This window comes from Numenius arquata, chromosome 5 (genome assembly GCF_964106895.1).
Source record: "Numenius arquata chromosome 5, bNumArq3.hap1.1, whole genome shotgun sequence".
Lineage (NCBI taxonomy): Eukaryota > Metazoa > Chordata > Aves > Charadriiformes > Scolopacidae > Numenius > Numenius arquata.
In genome coordinates this window covers 54,645,088-54,665,550 of record NC_133580.1, presented here as the reverse complement: position 1 = coordinate 54,665,550, position 20,463 = coordinate 54,645,088, and the positions used below count along the sequence as shown (strand labels likewise).

Here is a 20,463-nt window from a genome sequence, read left to right as displayed (position 1 = left end):
TGTAGCTTTTTAGAAAAAAAGAGATTGAAAATTAGTTTTTTCCATATTCAAGTTTGGTGGCAAGTAAAATAAATTGGAATATCATGTCCAAAAATAAAATGGAATTGGATTATTTAAAATCTGATATTAGATTCAAATATAATTCTTAGGGTTCCCAGCCTTAATATTTCTTTGTATTTCCTGCAGCTTTTGTAAAATTTAACTGGCAGGATAACTTCTTAGCACTACCTCTCCAACACTAAAAGATCTTTGCAAACTTTTATTAATTCTCTGAAAACAAGAATCTGGCTTTTTCATCCCAATGTGCCAAACTGTATTGCTCTGGTGATAAAGTGGGAGCTACAGGCAATGCATCTGATCGCAAAATAGATCAGTAATAACTAATTTAAAATATATCGTGTGTGACTTGTGTCCTTTTACAATTTAAGTATTTGAATCCTTATTTTCGTTCTTTGCTCTGTAACTTTGGGTAGGAATTAAGTGGTTTATGAGTTGATTTTCTTATGGGACTTACATTCAAAATATTTTGGTTCCCCAGCTAGATTTATCTTAAATAATGATGAGAGAAGTATACTCAATACCAGGAATTAAGAAGTGAAAGGAAGCAAAAAATAGGAAACTTGCTGTTAGTCTGCTTTTTCTCACCCTAAAATGTCATACTCATTTTCATGTGATTCCTTCACTGTCTCCATTTTAGCCTGGAGAGGGGAGATGGTGGCAGTGAGTGGTTCAGGATGGCAGTGCCGAGACAGAGTTTGGGCATCTTTGCTCTGATGTGTCTTCTTCCAGGATTTGAACTTAAGTTCCCCTTGTAGTTACACTAAGGGTTATTGAGAGGTTGCTGTTTCTCTCCCTTTCTGCAATGAGCATCTCTTTCAATTCCTAGGGATCCAGGTGCCCCACTCATCCTGGCAGTATGTTATACCCAGCAGAGTGAGGGGTACCTCTCTAAAATTAAGTATTTTATATGTCGGTTTTCTTGTCTTTTCTTATATTTGCTGGCCAAAGTCTGTGATGTCACGGAGGACCTGCAGAGCATTTGGTTTTCAGATTTGTTTCCAGAGAAGATGGTTAAATATTATATGTGCCAGTGTGTTTTAAATGTATTGGGTGTTGTTTGTTTGTTTTTAACAACTTTATTGAAATGAAATGTGTTACCTCATGACAGACTTACAAAAAATGCACCTATGTAAAAATGTTTTAATGTTAAAACAAAGTACCTTATACCAATGTGTAATAAATATTGCCAATGGTTTACTTATTTATTTGGGATGATAACTGTGATTACAGCCTTGATGTTAAGATTATTGTGTGGCGACAGCAGTTACAACAGTCTGCACTGAAATTACAGAAAATGTGAATCATTTTTTGTACCTAAAACAGGTTTTGTCTTTCTCACTGGGGAACATACTGAAGGGGCCAGGTTTCTTCAAAATTCCTGTCTTCTATTATTTTTTAAATGCAGAGGAAAATAAAAACAGTGAAATGTAGACTTAAAGCAATTCTGGCTGTTAAACAGTTCTATACAGACAGATTTGTTTTTATTTGTTTTAAAAATATTTTAAATAGAACATGAATTCTGTAAATAGTGGAAGAAGTATGAGACAGACAAAACATCTTTAATAAAAGCACTCAGCCTTTTTCATGCTCTGAATCTACATTTATTATGTTAATCAAATTCCATGCAGTTCCCAGCAGGGGTATGTGAAAATTATCTTTTCAAATAAATGAATACAGATTATTTACTGCATATCAAGGAGCTGGTTATAGGTCTTTGATCTTTGTCCTGGTGAAGACGTAGATCAGAGCAGTACTCTAACATTAAGACTCTAACTTATCCTCCTGGATGACTGGAGGGTGGGATGGCAGGCAGATGTGCCAGCCTTTGCCCACTGGGCACTCAAGTGTGGAAACTACCTGCTTTAGATCCCCAGGATGAGTTTAAGTCTGTTCAACTCCAATGGTCCCAATATAACTCAATTTCTAAAAATTTTTAACACCACCAGGGTACTCTGTCAGGTATTCCTTTGGGAAAGAATGAAGTGCATATCTGCACTTTGGGGCTGGTGAGAGGAAATGAGAGAAATCTAATTTACTTGTACTTCTAGCTTATTTACTGATATTTTACAGACAGATAGCTGGAGGTAATGAGCTCCAAATCGTGCCTCCTCATCAGAAGTCCCACTAACGTAGTCAAAGTGCAGTGAATCTGAGAAACAGTCTCTAGGAAAAATAGAAAAAGTGAAGTTTGTCACTCTTCTATGCAGTATTATCTTTTTCTCTGTGTGTATGATGACCATAAGAGTTAAATACTGCATTTTCTATCATAATTAGTTGGTGCCTCACTATTAAGTTCTTTTAAAAGTTAAAAAAAAATAATTGTGGGATTTCTGTGGGAACAGTATATATGCTATGCTATATTTTGCTTCAGGATAATGTTTTGAACATCATAAATCAAATCATGGATGAATGCATTCCACATGAACGGGCCAACCGAGATTTTTGTGTTAAGTTTCCAGAGGAAATACGCCATGACAACCTTGCAGGACAGCTTTGGTTTGGAGCAGAAGTAAGTCTCTCATATTTCTGTTTTTTGGGGTTAATGGATAATTTTGTGGCATAAAGCCAGACATTTAAAGTACGTCTTGAGACTTTTCTGAAAATGGTACATATAATTACAGAGCACAGTAAAGATTCTGAGAACTTGTTCCAGATGCTCAGTGAAAGGGGATTCTTTAACTATGGTTTTGGTATTGGTTGGGCTAACGGCATACAGGTTTATTTTCATAATTGACTGCTGTCATTATGACTGCCTTTTAAAAACTATTCTTTTGTGAATTAACATATGATTAATATTTTTATGTTTTTTATTCTGATGGGCCATCTTGTATGTCATGCTTTGAAAATCATAGAAACAAAGATACGTAAGGGAATTTTATTAAGATAAACTTTTATCTCCAGCAAATATAAGTGCATGCTCTTTTATTTTAATGGCTATATTATGCTATAGCTCATACTAAGCATACATAGCTTTGTTGAGATGACATCTGTTGCACATAATTCACTTGTTCCATTTGTATGCTAAAAATATGATGGTTTCTGTGCAAAACACTGAAGTCCACTCTTTGCGTACCTGAATTATCTCAAAGACCTGCTTCTACAGCAACTTGTAGGAACAAAGGGTTTTTTGAGTGAATAAGCTTTAATTAGTTTAACTAAGGGAAGCCTGAAGTGTCAGGAAAGAAATGATGTAATATGTAAGTTATTCATTAGTACTGATGTCTATTGGCTTAAAGAAATAAATCATTGTGGCATCTTTAATGATACTTAGTGTCTTCAGGTTTGCTGGCCTGAAGGTTACTAAGCACCATGGGTTTGTTTAGTGTTAGAGGGGGGAGTACTCTAGACATCCCACCACACGAGAGCTTGTTGTGGTGGTGTTTTAAGCTTTGCCTCTCCTGTGTGTGAAGCAACCCTTTGGCTCCTGTTGTTATCCATTCTTTTCTCTACCAGTTCCTCTTTTCTTTTGAAAGTGCATCAATAGTTCTGATCGTGTTCGGTCCAATGTGCCTCCATGTGTTCTGTTTCTGAAACTGTCTTTGACAGTTGCTAGTTGTAGGCTCCTCTGAGACAGGAGAGTCCTGTGTAGAATTTGCAAAATGAATTTGATAATCCTGTCCTCAGCAAAACCAGCAGCAACCTTTTTTTACTATTGTGTGACCTTCACTGCTGTTGTCCAGATGACTCCAGGCTCTGTTCTCAAATGCTGAGAGTCTGACACATGGGATTTAATGGTGCTTCCTTGGTAGTTACACAGGAGAAGATGGGATAATTCTTTGTGTAACCATCCATAATGAATGCCTGTGAATTCCCTTACCCTTTCTTACTCTAAGGGACTAACAAGCTAGGATTACAGCAATGAGCAAATGGGAGAAATGCTAGTCAGTGGAGTAACTTCTCCTTGCATTGTGGAAAATGCTTGAGGGAATTATTGAGACAACCAGTATCTTCTAGGAGAAAATAAAAATGCTGCCCTCTAGCTTATGTAACATAAACAGTGAATTATGTTTTTACTGTCTCCAAATCAAACCAACAGGCTGAAGAGACCTGTTGGTTTCAGAGGAAGTAGTGTATGCAGTGATGAAGTAATGCCAGCTCATACTACTGCAGACACTGTCCTCCTGTAAATTCCTGTAGTAAGGAAGACTGTGTGGACTGTTATGAATATACACTTATGTGTCCTTGTCAGTGCAACCACTCTGAGTTTTCAGATTAAGAGTACCTATCAGCAGGTAAGGCATGCCCTATCCATAGTTTTGCACAAGTTCTCCTTTGGCTAATAAGAGTTAAGAACGTGATTTTCTCAGAGTGCCCTTAAAATGTGGATCGGTGCATCAGGCTGCTAAGCAAGGGCTGAGATTGCAGGTCACAGAATCACAGAATGATATGGGGTTGGAAGGGACCTCTGGAGATCTAGTCCAACCCCCCTGCTAAAGCAGGTCCACTTAGAGCAGGTTGCACAGGAATGTGTCTAGGAGGGTTTTGAATGTCTCCAGAGATGGAGACTCCACCACCTCCCTGGGTGGTGCAGAGCTGCAGAAATGTTTCGTTTCCAGGGGAGTGCAGGAGAGAGGGGATTGATACAGAGCATAAATGGAGATTAAAAGAATGTTCAAGTCTCAAAGTTCTCATTTTTTTTTCAATCTTGTGTATTTTCAGTTAATAAAAATATTTCCATTAATACAGTGAGTATGATTTATATCAGTGCTCATTGTCTTCTGAACGTATCCATAAAGGAATGAAGTGAGCAGCAGAGATTATTAAATAGCTTGTTTTTAAAAGCAAGATTTTTAAAAAGTTTATGATGTGCTACAGTAAAAATCTAGTTTTAATGCCTTTGTGAGTTGGTCAGAGGGAGTCCAGTTCCCTTCTGAAAGGGAAAAATCAGTCTGTTACCTGGTCTTTATGTTCTTTCCTATAGAGTATATTCACGGCTTCTGTGGGAGGCAGGATACTGGTCTAGCTGGATCCCTCTTCTGTCTAGTGAGTGTGACCAGTTTTGATGGAAAAGGCATCGCAGTTGCAGAGTTTCTGTTCTCTTTGTACGAAATGGAATTATTTTTACAAAAATCAAGCAATCCATCCTGAATCAAAATGGTCCCTTGATCATGCTATAGCTAGTTTCACATACCTTTTATGCAAAAAAGCCTTGCACACATAGAGTATATATTCTACCAATATTTATTGCCTAACTAAAAGAAGAGCTTTAAGTTCTTATGTTAGCCCTGTGGGTTTTGCACTTGACCCTTCCACTGTTCTCATGTGTCTCTGACCCAGCTGCTCCTTGACCTTTTACATGAAGGCTTATGACTCAGCAGATCAGTCTTAAATCTTTCACTTGTTTAATAATTTGCAACAAACTGGGGCTAAGTACTGCTCTTGTTCAAGGTATTAAATATCACATCTTGTGCTTTTTTTTAAATATAAAAGTAACTTTGTAAAAATATTTTCTGTTAATCTATTTCATAGTGTTTGGCTGCTGGTTCAATTATTATGAATCGTGAAATTGAGAGTATGGCTATGAGGCCGTTGGCCAAGGATCTGACCCGAAGCCTAGAGGAAGTTAGAAATATCATTCGTGACCAGGCCTTAAGGGATTTGAACCTCTACACAGAAAAAATGAAGGAGTCACTCAAGCATTTTGATGTCCTTTTTGCTGAATTTGAATTAAGGTAAAAGATACGAATGTGTTATGAGCATTGGCTACTACAGCTGTTGTGTGGCTTGTTCATTTTTGGAAGTTGACTGTTTTGTTCTGTTTTCTTTTTCTGGAAAAAGTATGTAATTTTTTTATCATGTATTTGAATTCTTCAGTAATTTGTTGTATTGTTAGATTTTTTTTCCCTTCCAGTGTAGCAATAATGAAAAGAAAATTAAAGAGCTTTTTAGCAATCAACATTTGCTCTCTTCAACTAAACTATAATCTTCCATTTGCATACTGGCATATGGCATTTTAGGGAGGCTTTTCAAGACACAAAAGGAAGCTGTAAATCTCTTCCCTTAATGTTTTCTTTGTTGGAGGAAAGGCGGCAAGTAAGAGACATTAAAAAAAAAAAAGTGTGATAAAAATAGTCTAGAGATTATGAGGTTTTGTTCCCTTGTGCTTATAGATAAAAGCAAGATGCACCCAGCGAATTTAAGAAGGCAAATTGAGATTTGATGAAGGAAGTGCTTCTACAGAAGCCATAATTAACTGCAGGAACTCACTGATTTAAAAACTTGTGATTGAAAAATGGCTTGGAGGTTTATAACAAAAATAAAAATAACTCCTTTTGGGGTGCGAAAAGTGACTGCTTATTGCATCAGAGCTCACGTTGACCAAGTCTTGCATTGTGCTTCCAACTTAAAGCCAGCTTCCTGCATGTCTATTAGATATTTGTGGTGCTAAGCATAGTTACAGACATGATACTGGACAACATTATCTACAGATCTAATATAATAAAGCCATTTCTACCTTCAGTAGAACAGGTTTCTTAGCATTGAACAGTGTTTTAAATTTTTCTTGGGAATAATCCGTAGACTGTCTTGTCTCCCATTACTGTTTACCCTTCCTTGATGTTCTTTTCTATTATTTCACTCAAGCAACTTTTCTGATTCAGAAAACCATAATTATACTGGTACATTGAAAAACATTTTCATTGAGAACATTAGTTAAAACCATGTTTTTAAGTGTGGCTTTGAGTGCGCACTCCAATGACAATCAGTAACTGCACTGTGGACAGTGCCTGGGCACAGTTTCTGGCCTGTCCGTACCAACTCTGTGCACACATTTTTCTTTGCCATTGTTTTGCAAACAACTTTTTCCTTTCTTGTGTTACCTGTAGTCTACAAATAACTAATTAAGTAATACGGTGACAGAAAACCACTTACTATACCAGTGTTTCTTACCTTGTGAATTAGTGCTTTTGCATGTAATTCCTTATATAAACAAGGCCAACTTTTAAGTCTCCTAAATTGTCTCTGCGGGGTAGTTGAATTTCACTAATACAATTTAAGCTAAAACTTTTCTAGAGAAAATGTACATTTTAGTCGGGTTTTTTTTTCCTTAAGGAAATGCAGAGTTAACTACTCTATCTTCAAGATGCAGCAATAAAGATCCTTTTAGGACGTACCTCCCTGTGCCCCACAGTATGGAGTTCTGACTGCTAAATGTGTGTAACGATATTTCTAAATTACTACTGAGTTCCACTGCCTCAGTCTGCAATAAGTAAATCAGCTGCTTTTCTTAGAGATTTTTACACTGTACAATTTTCATGGCGAGTGCTGTCAAAATAAATACAAAATGGTACAGGCATGGTTTGGATTCTAAGATGATTTGTCTTAGGCTTGTTTTTATTTATAATCTGAATTGTTGAAGCATGTAAAATAGTATGTTATTTTATAATCTTTGTAGTTATGTGTCGGCCATGGTACCTGTGAAGTCTCCAAAAGAATATTATGTACAGCAAGAGGTAATCGTACTTTTCTGTGAAACTGTGGAAAGGTAAGCATTTTAGTTAAGTACTAAATTTTAATTTGTGTTTGCTTTCAGTCTGAGCTTTTGTAGAAATACTTTAACTACAGTCTTTAAGAAGCATAAAACACCAGGTATTTTGCTTTTCTAGTAAGTATCCAAGTACAGAGTTGAAAAGCGTTAAGCATGCTTGCCAGGCAGAAGCCTATGCTCTTTTGTTTTCTAAACCAAAAAAACCTCAAAAGTTAATAAACCAACAATAACTAGGCATACAAAAATGTTGTTATAGATGTATAAATGAAGAATAAGCATTTAAATAAGCTAAATCTGTTTAAGGCATGAAGACTTAATCATATTTCATTCAGGAATACATGGGGAGATGATTCAAATAATCTGTGAATCTCTAGTGATTACCATAAAGAACTTGTAAAGGCCCTTTAAAATCTTAAAGGGCTGGAACCATGACTTCATATGTATGAAGACATGATGTTAAAAAAACCCTGACAATCCAGCAATTCATAAGTTCTTTTAGGAGTATAAGGTGATAAGAAAAACGGGAATTTGTTTGGAAGTACTATGTTGAACAACTTTACTTTTCCCCTGTGACAGAGTAACTAGCCTAACAGCTGGCCAGTAGAGGGGAACAGCGTGTCAAATACCCAGCTTGAGTGAGTCTCTCAGCAGTGCAATACTGTTCTCTAGAGGAAACTCTTGAACTGTAGTCTGGGTGAAATTATTAGAGACCAATTGACTGTGGAATGCACTTGGACTAAGTGTTGAGTTTACTGTCAGAATACGAAAACTTGTGAAGTAGGACCCTGGATCTAGTGTAGTCTGAAGAAAAGGGAGGTCAGGGAGCATCTGTCATTTGTCTCAGTGGCCAGTCTGGCCCAAACCACCACAGCTTTCATTAAGGAGTGAAGGAGTACAGAGCACACTGCCACAATCTGTAGATGACACCAAGATCAGAGGTCTTTCAGGCACTTTGAAAGACAGGATTACAACTCAAAGTGGTCACAACAAGTAGGAGGAATTATTTTCTATCAGTTAGCTGCTTCATATACACATATTTGTCCAATAAGAGGAAAAAGATAGTTTCTCATTTGCAACTTTGGATAATCTGGCAGTGGACTCTAGGAAGGAACAGGGAGTGATAGTGGGACATGCACTGATGACTCTATCTACCATTGGTACAAAGCTGTGCTTGCTTTCTGGTCATTTTGCTGTCTACCACCAGCAGTATTGGCAAGACAAGTATTGACAAGGAACAAGAGAAAGTTATTTCCATTCTTTTTGGGACCAGTCAGATCTCAGCAGGACTAGTGTGCAGTTTTGAGTCTTATCTTAATCTTATGCACTGATACAGACAAATTGGATAAGAGATTTGAGGACATTATGAAACTTAGGAGAATATTAAGAAATTGTGAAGAAAACTGGAAAACATAGCTGAGTGACAAGCCTAAAGAAATTGGGTTTTAGTCTAAAAGGGGCCTAAGATATTTGAAACATTATAATAGGACAATGGAGTGACCACCAATTACTAAATCCTTAGACTTCAATAATAGTTGCTGTGTAGAATTGGGTTTTTTTGTAGTTTGATTTGTTAGTTTAGGGAGGGTTGACCTAGATGATTATAGCAAGTTTTATTTGAAAATGAAACCAGATACTTTCCTCCATTACTTTAAAAATGTTTCTTTTAGTTGAAAAACTCTAAGCATGAGTAGTTTTCAGTAACAAGCTGAAGCTTGGCATGGAACAGTAAATAAAAAGGGAAAAAGGCATAAAAATGATGTTGGTTTTAGATGGCTTTAAAAGCTTTAAGTATTCAAACATTTCTTTTTTCCTCATGTTTTTTTAAAGCAGTGACTACAGCAGTCACTTCTATACACAGTGTTTTAGATTGTACAAAAATAGTTCATGAGTTAAATACTATCAATTTGGTTTGGCTTATAACACTTTTTTTTCCAAATTCTTTCCTATTGAAATGTATTCTTTGAGAGTTTGATCTCTAACTCTATTGTTCTGCTTAGAGCCTTAAGGCTTGGATACCTCACTCAAGATATGATAGATGACTATGAACCAGCTTTAATGTTTACAATTCCGAGATTAGCCATTGTATGGTAAGTAATTTTCTTAACTACTCTCCACTCTGCCTCACTGAAAGATATATTGAAAATCTCAAGCTTTTTTCAGAATTTTGGCATGTTTTCTTTTACCTGAGTTTGCTTGTACTTTATTTAAAAAAAAAAAAATTAAAAAAGAGGATTATGTTTTGTCTTCCGTTTTAAATCAGTACCAGTTTCATGTAGAATATCAAGAGGGGAAAAAGAAAAGAGAAGGCAGAACTCAAAATATAGAAGGAAGGAACCTGGAACAATTGATCAGTCATCTTCCAGAAAGAAACTAAAAAATTAAGAACATCAGTCTATGGAATGTCACATTGTCAGAAATATTTTTTGAAAGCACATATTTTCTGTCACTTCAAAAATAATATGACGTAAGGATACGAGTCTTGAAACCCCAAAATTTTCAACAGGAATTGTGTTTTTTTTCTTAATGACTCTAGGTTCAAAAGGAATTGTTGTGACAAACTGCATTGTGACTACTGAGTTAGGCTTAAATCTTTTTCAAGGAAAGTATTAACATGTATAACTTATGTATAGATTTGTGCCCTGTATTGACTATTCAAGACAATTAAACTAAAACATTGCTTTTGCTTCATGCAGTTTTTGCAATATTGAAGAACTAAGATGCATTTTTCCTAATGAGTCTTCATATTTTAATTTAAAGACAGCAGTTTCTCTGGAGTAAAGCCATCGTATTTTTAATATTTTACCATTGTGAATGTTTTAAAGTTAGCTAATGTAAGTAGTATAATTGAAGGAAATAAAAAAACCTCAAATCCTGAGTGTAATACGCTTCTCTTCAGGATATCTCTGTGGCCCATTGTTCCTGTTAAATAGCATATTGTCTGTAACTGTCATTCTAAAAATAATAACAGTAATTATCTGATTATCAAAAGACAACAGGAATGTGAGAACTCAATTTGAAACTGCTGGAAGACACAATGAAGTACAATATGTCATGACTAACTGGAAAACCAAGGAGACTCTGGGAAATGCACCATGTCAATCCCAAATTACAAAAGACAGAAGGTGAAGAGAAAAAAGTTTAACTACTCCCAAGTATCCAGTGGTTTGAAAATAAATCACTGCTGTGTGAAGTTCCACAGGAAAAAATACACCAACCAGATATAGTGTTGTCTGGAAGAAATGCAAGCCTTTTATCTGGACTGTGAAAGGAGAAGCCTTTAAATGAAAGATGGATGCAACGCAGAGTTGTTGTGTTGTTCCTCTGTATCTTAATGAGAAGGATGGGTCTGGGGCAAGGAGATCCCCTCGGTCCTCTAATAGCAAAGCTTTAAGCAATCCTTTTCAGACTAATTTTTGTCTAAGGTTTCTTTTCAGACATGAGTTTACTATACATGTTACACAGTGTATGTTGCCTAGTGTGTTAACAGGTGTCGGCGATCTTTGACCTAGTAGGAAATACTAAGACACACTTTTCCAATTCTTAGTTCTTCCCATGTTACAACTATATTCAAGCTTTGATTCAGAACTCTTTCAAAGGTCATACATATACAGAGGCCATTTCATAATTGGTTTTTTGTAGTGCTCTAGCCCGCTTCTCTTTTTTTATTGAGAGTTAATCTTTATGGAAAGCAACCTACCTGAAAGCCGAAGGTATGGTGTTTTTTTGCATCAGTTGGAAGTTTGGTGAGAGCATCCACAAGCTCAGTGAAGAAGTAACGTTTGTTTAGGCAGAATATAGGACATGAGTCAGCAATAACCACTTCATGGCAGCCTGCTTGTTGAAGCCCATAAAGCTTAGAGAAAAAAACACAAACGTATCCTTGGTAACAGCACAGTTTGTTTTAAGCCACAAAAAAAAAAAAAGTTGACTTGCAAGAGTTTCTTGGACCCTCTGTGACCTTGACAGTTCTGAACTTTCTGATGGCCATCTGTGGTGGGTTGACCCTGGCTGGATGCTAGGTACCCACCAAAGCTGCTCTATCATTCCCCTCCTCAACTGGATGGGGGAGAGAAAAAAAAAAAAAAAAAAAACAAAAACCAAAAAGCTTGTGGGTTGAGATAAGGACAGGGAGAGATCATTCACCAATTAAGTCATGGACAAAACAGATTTGACCTGAGGGGAAAAAAAAATAATTATTTCCAATCAAATTAGAGTAGGATAATGAGAAATAAATCCAAACCTTAAAAACACTTTTCCCCCCACCACTCCCTTCTTCTCTGGCTTAACTTTACTCCCAAGTTCTCTATTTCCTCCCCTCAAGTGGTGCAGGGGAACAGGGTATGGGGGTTGTGGTCAGTTCATCACATTGTTTTCTGCAACTCCTTCCTCCTCAGGGGGACTCCTTGCACTCTTGCCCTGCTACAGTGTGGTGTCCCTCCTGTGGGTACGGTCTTCCATGAACTTCTCCAGTGTTGAATCCTTCCACAACTACAGTTCTTCACAAACTGCTCCAGTACAGGTCTCTCCCATGGGGTGCAGTCCTTCAGTGACAGACTGCGCTAGTGTGTGTCCCCCAGGGGTCACAGATCCTGCCAGGATCCTGCTTCAATATGGGTTCTCCATGGGGTCACAGCCTCCTTCGGGCATCCACCTGCTCTGGTGTGGGGTCCTCCACTGGCTGCAGGTGGATATCTGATGCACCGTTTACCTCCATGAGCTGCAGGGGGACAGCCTGCCTGACCATGGTCTTTGTCACAGGCTGCAGGGGAATCTCTGCTTTGGTGCCTGGAGCACCTCCCCCTCCTTCTTCACTGACCTTGGTGTCTGCAGAGTTGTTGCTCTCTCATATTCTCACTCTTGTCTTGGACTGCAATTGCTCAGTTTGTTTTTTTTTTCCCTTTCTTAAATATATTGTCCCAGAGACACTACCACTGTTGCTGATGGGCTCGGCCTTGGCCAGCAATGGGTCTGTCTTGCAGCTGGCTGTTGTTGGCTCCATCGGGCACAGGGGAAGCTTTTAGCAGCTTCTCACAGAACCACAGCTGTTGCTCCCCTGCTACCAAAACCTTTCCACACAGACCCAATAGACTATCTTCCAGCCCAATGGGAGACTGCAGTACTATCTTGCTACCAGTGCATGAGCCAGACTCTGGGTTTATAAACAGAAGAAAGAGACCAGTATTTCCCAGATAGTAAGCAGAGTCTTAAGTGGTTCTTTCTGCGTGCCCTCCCCTTCCTTGCCCCCTGATACTTCGGTGGGATTAATATAACTTGTGACATCAGCCTTGCTGCTGTGTCTCAGAGAGCCTTTGGTGGTCACACAGGGCGCTTGCTAGTGAACAGCTGGTGAGCAAAGGACATCAACAGTCCTGTTAGTCAGCTGAGGGTCCCCATTACTCTGGATGATTGGGACCCAGAGAAGCTAGAAAGCTCTCTGAAGCAACATTTATTTTGAGTGTAAGAAAAGGAACATACCTTTGAAATACCTTGGGTAACTGAGCACTGACTGTAAGGGCAGGAAGGGGAAAATGGCCTGGGAAAAATAAAACCTGTGTCATCTCCAGTGTGAGAATGAATGATCCATTTGGCTTTGAGAAATGTATGTTGTTTCTGCAGTGGGCAGAGAATTAAACGGTTTTAAGCAGAGTGGTGCCTGGTGTGGGTGGAATACACTCTCAGATACAGTGCGCTATGATGCAGCAGATACGGTGAAGAAAGTGACTTTAATTAAATTCCTGACGCACAGGTTTGGACAGAGTGATTTGATCAGGAGGAACTATCAAGATATCTACAGTGACATACATGGAGGCTTTCAGGGCCATGAACTAACCTCTTTTCAGGGAAATTCTTAGAAGTGCTGAGTTGATTTAGAAGCACGGTATTATCAAAATGTGTTTTATGGGATTTAGCAAAAAAGAAAGAAAAAGCCATTTACAATCTCTCCCAAGTCAGTGGAGTTTCCCCAACTTAGTTGATAATCTGTTCCTTGGGGTTTTTTTTAATGGGTCAGCCACAGCAATGAAATAAATGTGTATTCTTCCCCTATGCTTCCATTGCCTCTTCTCCCATGTCTGTGCTGGGGGGGGGGTGTACGGAGGGGATGATCTTGCTGTTGCTTTAAATAGCATTTGATTCTGACTGTGGGTGAATAGGACAAAAATAAGATAACAATATGTAACGAGTATAATTCTAATGTTTATGTGGAGTTGCTTTTCTGACTCCTTATTCAGTAGTTGCTCCATGTAATGTAAATTTCATTTTTGTGTGTGTTTGTGCCTGTGTTTGAATTACAGTGGCCTTGTTGTCTACTCCGAGGGACCATTAAACTTGGACCATAAACCAGAAGATATGTCTGAACTCTTCAGACCTTTTCACACTTTGCTAAGAAAAATAAGGCAAGTAATAAGATGGTTGTAACTGCTTCTCTTCTGAAGTAAAAATCAGAGGCCTAAAAAGAACACATAAATGCTTAGAAAAGTATTTGTTGTGTGTTGTGGTTTAACCCCAGCCAGCAACTAGTACCACACAGCCGTTTGCTCAATCCACAACCCACCCTCACCCACATCAGTGGGATGGAGTGAAGAGGGAGAAAAAGAAAAAAAAAAAATCATCTCGTGGGCTGAGATAAAGACAGTTTAATATAACAGTTACAAAAGAGAAAATAATAATGGTAAAAGAATATACAAAAGGAAGTGATACAACACTTCACTCTCACCACCTGGTGAACAATTTCCCAGCCCACCCAAGCAGTGGTTGCAGATCCCTGCCTACCTTGGCCAACCCCCATTTATATACTGAGCATGATGTCTATGGTATGGAATATTCCTTTGGCCAGCTTATCCCATCTGTGCTCCCTCTCAGCTTCTATGGGAAGACAAAAAAGTCCTTGACTTAATACAAGCATTACTTAGCAACAACTAAACCAATCTGTGTTATCAACATTATTCTCATACGAAATCCAAAACACAGTAGCTACTCAAGGTAGAAAATAAGTTCTATCCTAGCTGACACTGTTAACCATTCTGTCCCAGAACACTGTTAACCATAAAGTGCATTTTCCTCTAATCTGCCTGATATACCCATGAAATAAGTAGATGTAGGTTTTAATTTGATGGGAGTTTTAAGAAACTCAAAGATATGAAAAGTTTATTCTTTTCTGAATATCATTTTATTACATTTCATATTTTCCGTATGGTTGGATGAGGCCTGAAATACTAAAGTTGAGGTTATTTAGGGAGATCCTGTTTCTAATTAGCATCAGTGTTTCTGTTTAACTAGGCTTATTACATTTTCTCTGTATGTTAAGATGCAATACTCGGATCATTCTTACTCTAATATAAATGATTATGAGTTTCTCATATTGTGGATCTATTTGTACAGGATGGATCATTTTATATATACCTCTCTTTCACAGTGCTTTCAGTTCTGGTAACCATTGGAGATCTGGGTTTTGGCTCAAGTTATGTATAAAGGGCAATCAATCTTCTGTTTTTTCTTAGTTGAGGTCTTTTTGAAGACTGATCTGTTGCTTTGGAGAAATTGAGCTATATCTTTAAAGGATCTTTATATCGAGTTTATTTTATATTCACTGTTAAGGTATTTTCTCTGGGTGTTAAAAAAGCCCCTATTTTCTAAATCTGTAAGCCCTATTATTTTCTTAGAATTCAAATGTATATACCAACTGCAAATTGTGTTCCTGGAAGTGTCTAGAGATAATTTGGCTGAACTTTTTCTTTCCTGTGTTTAATTTTCACCTGTTTATCACCTTCCCTGTATGTCATGATGATGGTTTGATTTAAGAATAGTTTTCATGTAGATAAGTTTATCCAGATTAATCTCCCCTCAGCCGTTAGAGGTGAGGCACCTCCTGAGGGAAAGTAGGAGGTATGTTTCAGAGAGGAACCTATTTCTGAAGTTAGCTTTTATGAATATCCAGATGACATCCTTTTGTGTCCCTTGGAGATTTCATAGTATTTCTGTCTAGAAGTGATAAAGTTGTATTTTTAGGTACATTAATGGAATTCATATCGAAATCTGAGATTTAAAATTGACACATCAACATGTTTGGGGTTTTTTGAGTGATTAAGGTTTTATAAAACACTAAGTAAAAAAGGAGGACATGAACTGAGGAGCAAAACTTAAGCTAGAGGAGAAAAAAAATTTAATGATACTGAAGCTTAAAAGGTTCATGAAGTTAACATTAAAATGTCTTATTCCTTATATATGACCATCACAGAATTTTTCACCAGCATTCCACTGGGTGACTAAAGCCAAAAGAATATTTAAAAGCTGAATTTCACTGAATTTCACTGAATTTTTTTAGAGTTGGAAGGGACCATAGAGATCATCTAGTCCAACTCCCCTGCTGAAGCAGGATTGCCTAGAGCATGTAGCTAATACAGTTCTCTTAGTCTGTACTTTCTGCTTGCTCCTTACATTTCACAAAACAGAAAATGAAAATCAATGAAGTCGGTTTATTGCTTAATCCATTTAATTTTCTGTTACTCTGAACTTAATGTGTGGGTTGAAAACACAGTAGTGAAATGCTTGTTTGTTCAATAACTACAATTTTCAATGCAAACTTCAAAAAAAGAAAAGACACTCAGATTTGTGTGTTGAAAAAGTTCTGATATACTTTAAGACATATATTAAGAAATGTGATTTTAGTTGTCTAGCAGGCAAAGTTTGAAAAGTGTTCTTGGTGAGATAGCATCTATCAGACCAAAAATTTAATGCAAGTTAAGATGGCAGTCTCTGAAAGAATGTCAAGGGACTTCAGTATTTGAAAGAACTGGGCTCAAAAAGATCCATTAGTAATATTCTTGAATGAAAAATAACATTGAATGAAAACAACGAGATACATGAACTACACACTTAATTGTAGGATAATTAAATTACTTTTAAAAGTACCTAAGATTTCTAGATTTTCAATTTTTTTTTTTTTGTATCACAGGTTAGTTTTTTTTTTTAACTCAGCAGGCTACAATTCCTACTCAGTGAAAATGTTCACAAAAACCTGTAAGGGAAGATGGAATAAGATATTTGAGCTCATCCCCAGCAAAAGGCGATAATTTTTTCTGGGAGTCTTTCTCCAGTCTCCATCACCAATAATTAAGGCATGAAAATAAATTAAAGGAGTCCTTTGGGGAAGGAGTCCTTTCCCTAGGGAACTACTGGAAAGAGTCCAGCGAAGGGCAACAAAGATGATTAAGGGATTGGAGCATCTCCCTTATGAAGAAAGGCTAAGAGAGCTGGGACTCTTTAGTCTGGAGAAGAGAAGGCTGAGGGGAGACCTTATTAATGCCTATAAGTATCTCAAGGGTGGGTTGAAGGAGGAGGGAGCCAGACTCTTTTCAGTGGTTCCCAGTGACAGGATGAGGGGCAACGGGCACAAGTTGGAACATAAGAGGTTCCACTCGAATATGAGAGAATTTCTTCACGGTGAGGGTGACAGAGCCCTGGAACAGGCTGCCCAGGGAGGTTGTGGAGTCCCCTTCTTTGGAGATTTTCAAGACCCGCTTGGATGCAGTCCTGAGTAGCATTCTCTAAGCAATCCTGCTTCGGCAGGGGAGTTGGACTAGATGATCTATACGGTCCCTTCCAACTCTAAAAAAATTCAGTGAAATTCAGTGAGATTTGTTAAAATAGTTACATCTTGTATTGTAGTTGTGTGCCTGTTGTAAGAATATAGAACAGCATTCTTACTGCAGAATATGATCACATCCCAGTAAATTTCTCCATAAAGTTCTACAACTTTTTAGCCAACTAAATATTTTAACTCATGGAATAACAATAATAAATTTATAGCTGATTATTTTGTAGAATTACAGGTAATTTTTAAGCTCTTATTACCATAAATCATCCCTCTTGTTAAAGGCAATGATAAGCACTGTATTTATGTGGATCCACATAATTAAATCAGAACTAGCAGAGAAAAATACCTAGTGGCTAGGAAAATTTTTGGTGGCTGGCAACCTCAAAAGTAATAGAGATTGTGGAGTCTTTGTGAGCAAAAGCAGTAAGGATTCTTGTTTAGGTTTTGGTGAAGTTGAGCAGCAAACAAGGACTTCGAATGTTTTAATACCTACGCAAGGTGCTCGTGCTTTTTAGTTTAGATATAAAACATCAGCATTGGTGTTTTATACATCTAGCAATGCATAATTACACAGTGATGTTATCTCCATTCCTTTTAAACTAAAGTATTTGAACCATTTCTCCCAAACTACTGTAATCTGCCTAGGAAGTATACAAAGCATATCATCTGGTATATGCACAGATATTTAATTTAGATGCCTGTGACACTGAACATTCTTGTGATAAAATATTGCCTATACTATGTACACATTTGAGGCTGTTACACAGAGATTTTCAGAGGTTAGCAAACTTGGAATTTTGCAGTACTCTTATTCTGACCTTTCATCAGAGCCCTCTGCTTGCCTGGTCCTGGTTTCTGGACCGTTACAATTGATGGCAGGGTCCCTACGGATATTGGTGGTGCAGAATCAAGCAGATTGCAGATGAAGTGGTGCAGAATCAGAGTATCATACTGTTTTAAGTACAATGAAACCTTTCTGATCAATGACTAGAAATCCAATGCAGTATACCTGTTGTCAGTATATTAAAGAATGGGGGGATTGGGAGGCTTGTCTAACTCATGCTTTTAAAGTGTGCACAGTGATTTGGGGAAAAACTGGTCAGTTTTTCCAAGATGGCTGTGTCTAAAACTTTGAGTTGATTTAAACTGCTTGCAGTAAAGGAGTACAAGTGATATTTGAAAATTGAAATTTGAAACTTGAAATTTGATATTTGATCAGTGGTTTCTCAGTGTTTATGTATCAGATCTGTGGACTTTGGTGTGCTGAACTCAGCGCAGCAGGAGCAGGAGGATGCAAATTGCATTCCTGTACCTGCATCATGTTCTTATGGTGGTAGCTCGGTAAAGACAGCTGTTTATGCTCTGTTCAGAGCATGAGCTGAAGCACAGAGTGGCAATAATGATGATGCTGTTCTCTGAAAACAGAGACGTTAAAATTCTAGTCAGAGTAGGAGCAAAGTTAATGAAGGAGGTTTGGAGAATGTGTTGAGATCAGTGCACTTTGGGTTTTGTGGCCCTGTCCTCTCTTCAGCTGAATTTGTCTTTAAATGGACATCTGGCCTCAGATCTTTGAAGAAGTAATTTCTGCACCCTGGATATTGGCAGTAGAGTAAAATATGTTTATTGGTTTTGCAGTAGGCAGGGTAAATTTCTACTACTGCTTGTAACAAGCAGAGTGCATCTTAACAACTTGCCTTGTTTTTCTGCCAGGGTCTGTAGCCACTGGAAGAAAAATGTTCCTCGTATTTTCAAGGCTAGATTGCTGTCCTGTGGTGCTATGCCAAAAAGAGTAAAAGCAGGTGGAACCTCAACATGTGCCTTTTTTAAATTCAGTGTTTTCTAAAGCCTCAGTGAGAAGGAAGTGCATGACCGCTGTCAGGGTGCATTGCAGAAGTTCTTTACCTGCTGCTTCTGAATACTGAAAGCAGAGGGAGAAACTCTTATTTCCATACACACAGAGCACTTGCGTGGATCCAGTGACAAGTTACAGATGCTTCAGCAGAAAGGAAATGAACCGTGGAAGTAGCTACAGCTTAATTAAACCTTATGGTTTAATAATGATGCCTGGTGTTTAGTTTTAAACTTGCAGTACTGAGATTTAACGTTTCTTTCCATATACTGGTTGACGTTAATTTTATTCTCAATATCTACATAGGCATTTTAAAATGTGCCATGTAGTGAATCCTGTATAATCTAATATACAGTGTATCAAAAAGACAACTGTTGATTTTTCACCTTGCACGGAAACTTGCATTTAAAACAGCCCAGTGAATCTAGGGTTTGTTTTTTTTTTATGCAGAGAAGTGAACGTAATTGTCCAGATCTTTTAGAACAAGCTGTATCTGTTAATAGCAAAATTTCTAGTGTTTAAATTGGGAAAATGAGCATATTTCCTTTGAATTTAAAGCAGGATTATTTCTCTACTGAAATAACAGGGCTGGTGGACTATCACATGTAATCCAACTGATTATGAAGAGCAACTCTTGCACGGCAGCATGGATCTGACTCACTTAAGACAGGACTGTCAACTGATTTCATTGGTTTTTTGGTTTTTTGAGTCAAGCTTTATGTATCCTCAAAACTGCACACTATTGTTCTTAAATTTTGCTACGTTTTTATTGGTAGAAACAAAAAGTTCATTACTCAAGTCAGTGAAGCTAGCCAGCATAAAGTAAATATGCATTTCCAGGCCTTAAAGGTTTAACACGTTCACTGTAAAGTATCAGTTCTGAGCAGTCAGGCTCTCTGTGTCTTCACAAAGGAAGCAGAGCAGCTCTGGGCACCCAGACATCCATGAATCCCAGGCACTGCCACATGATGTTCTGGAGACTGAATGAAACACCAAACTAAGTGCTGAAAGTCAGAAGATTCAATCTTAGATATTCCTGGGGCCCGTTTCATTCCCAGTTATGCTCATGAGCTTGGATGTAAAGCAAATTCGTTTCAATGTTGCTGGTATAACCTGTATTTGTAGAAGTTGATAATTCTTGTCTCATGTTTTGAGAAGAGGGTATGACTGTAGTGTATGGAGAAGTAGCTGATGTTTAAGCAGTTGACTGTTGATCAGTTCCTGACATGCACATTTTCAACCATGCAAGAGAAATTTACTGAGGATTATTAAACACAAGGCTGCCACCTTGGTTCAGAAATCCCTGAGCTACAGGCTGGTAGCAGCCAGTAGGATGCACTCAGACAAGTTCATGTGTGCTTATCCTGTGCTTATGCTCTTCCTTAGAGTCTATTATGAGAGACAGGCTTCTCTACTTGATGGACTCTGGCCTGACCCAGAAATATCTTAGTTTTTAATATCTTTGCATAGGTG

At 37.8% G+C, this 20,463-nt stretch overlaps 1 protein-coding gene across 2 annotated transcripts in view; it reads left to right on the top strand.

Annotated features, from left to right (window-relative positions):
• The window catches only part of ZFYVE28 (zinc finger FYVE-type containing 28), an 80,692-nt gene that overhangs the window by 16,519 nt on the left and 43,710 nt on the right, over nt 1-20,463 (top strand). For both annotated transcript variants that reach the window (XM_074147731.1, XM_074147730.1), the window contains exons 2-6: nt 2,432-2,569; nt 5,530-5,732; nt 7,454-7,543; nt 9,544-9,633; nt 13,840-13,941. In XM_074147731.1, coding sequence (XP_074003832.1) covers nt 2,462-2,569; nt 5,530-5,732; nt 7,454-7,543; nt 9,544-9,633; nt 13,840-13,941 — 593 coding nt within the window. In that variant the 5' untranslated portion in view covers nt 2,432-2,461. The remainder of the gene's footprint in view (nt 1-2,431; nt 2,570-5,529; nt 5,733-7,453; nt 7,544-9,543; nt 9,634-13,839; nt 13,942-20,463) is intronic.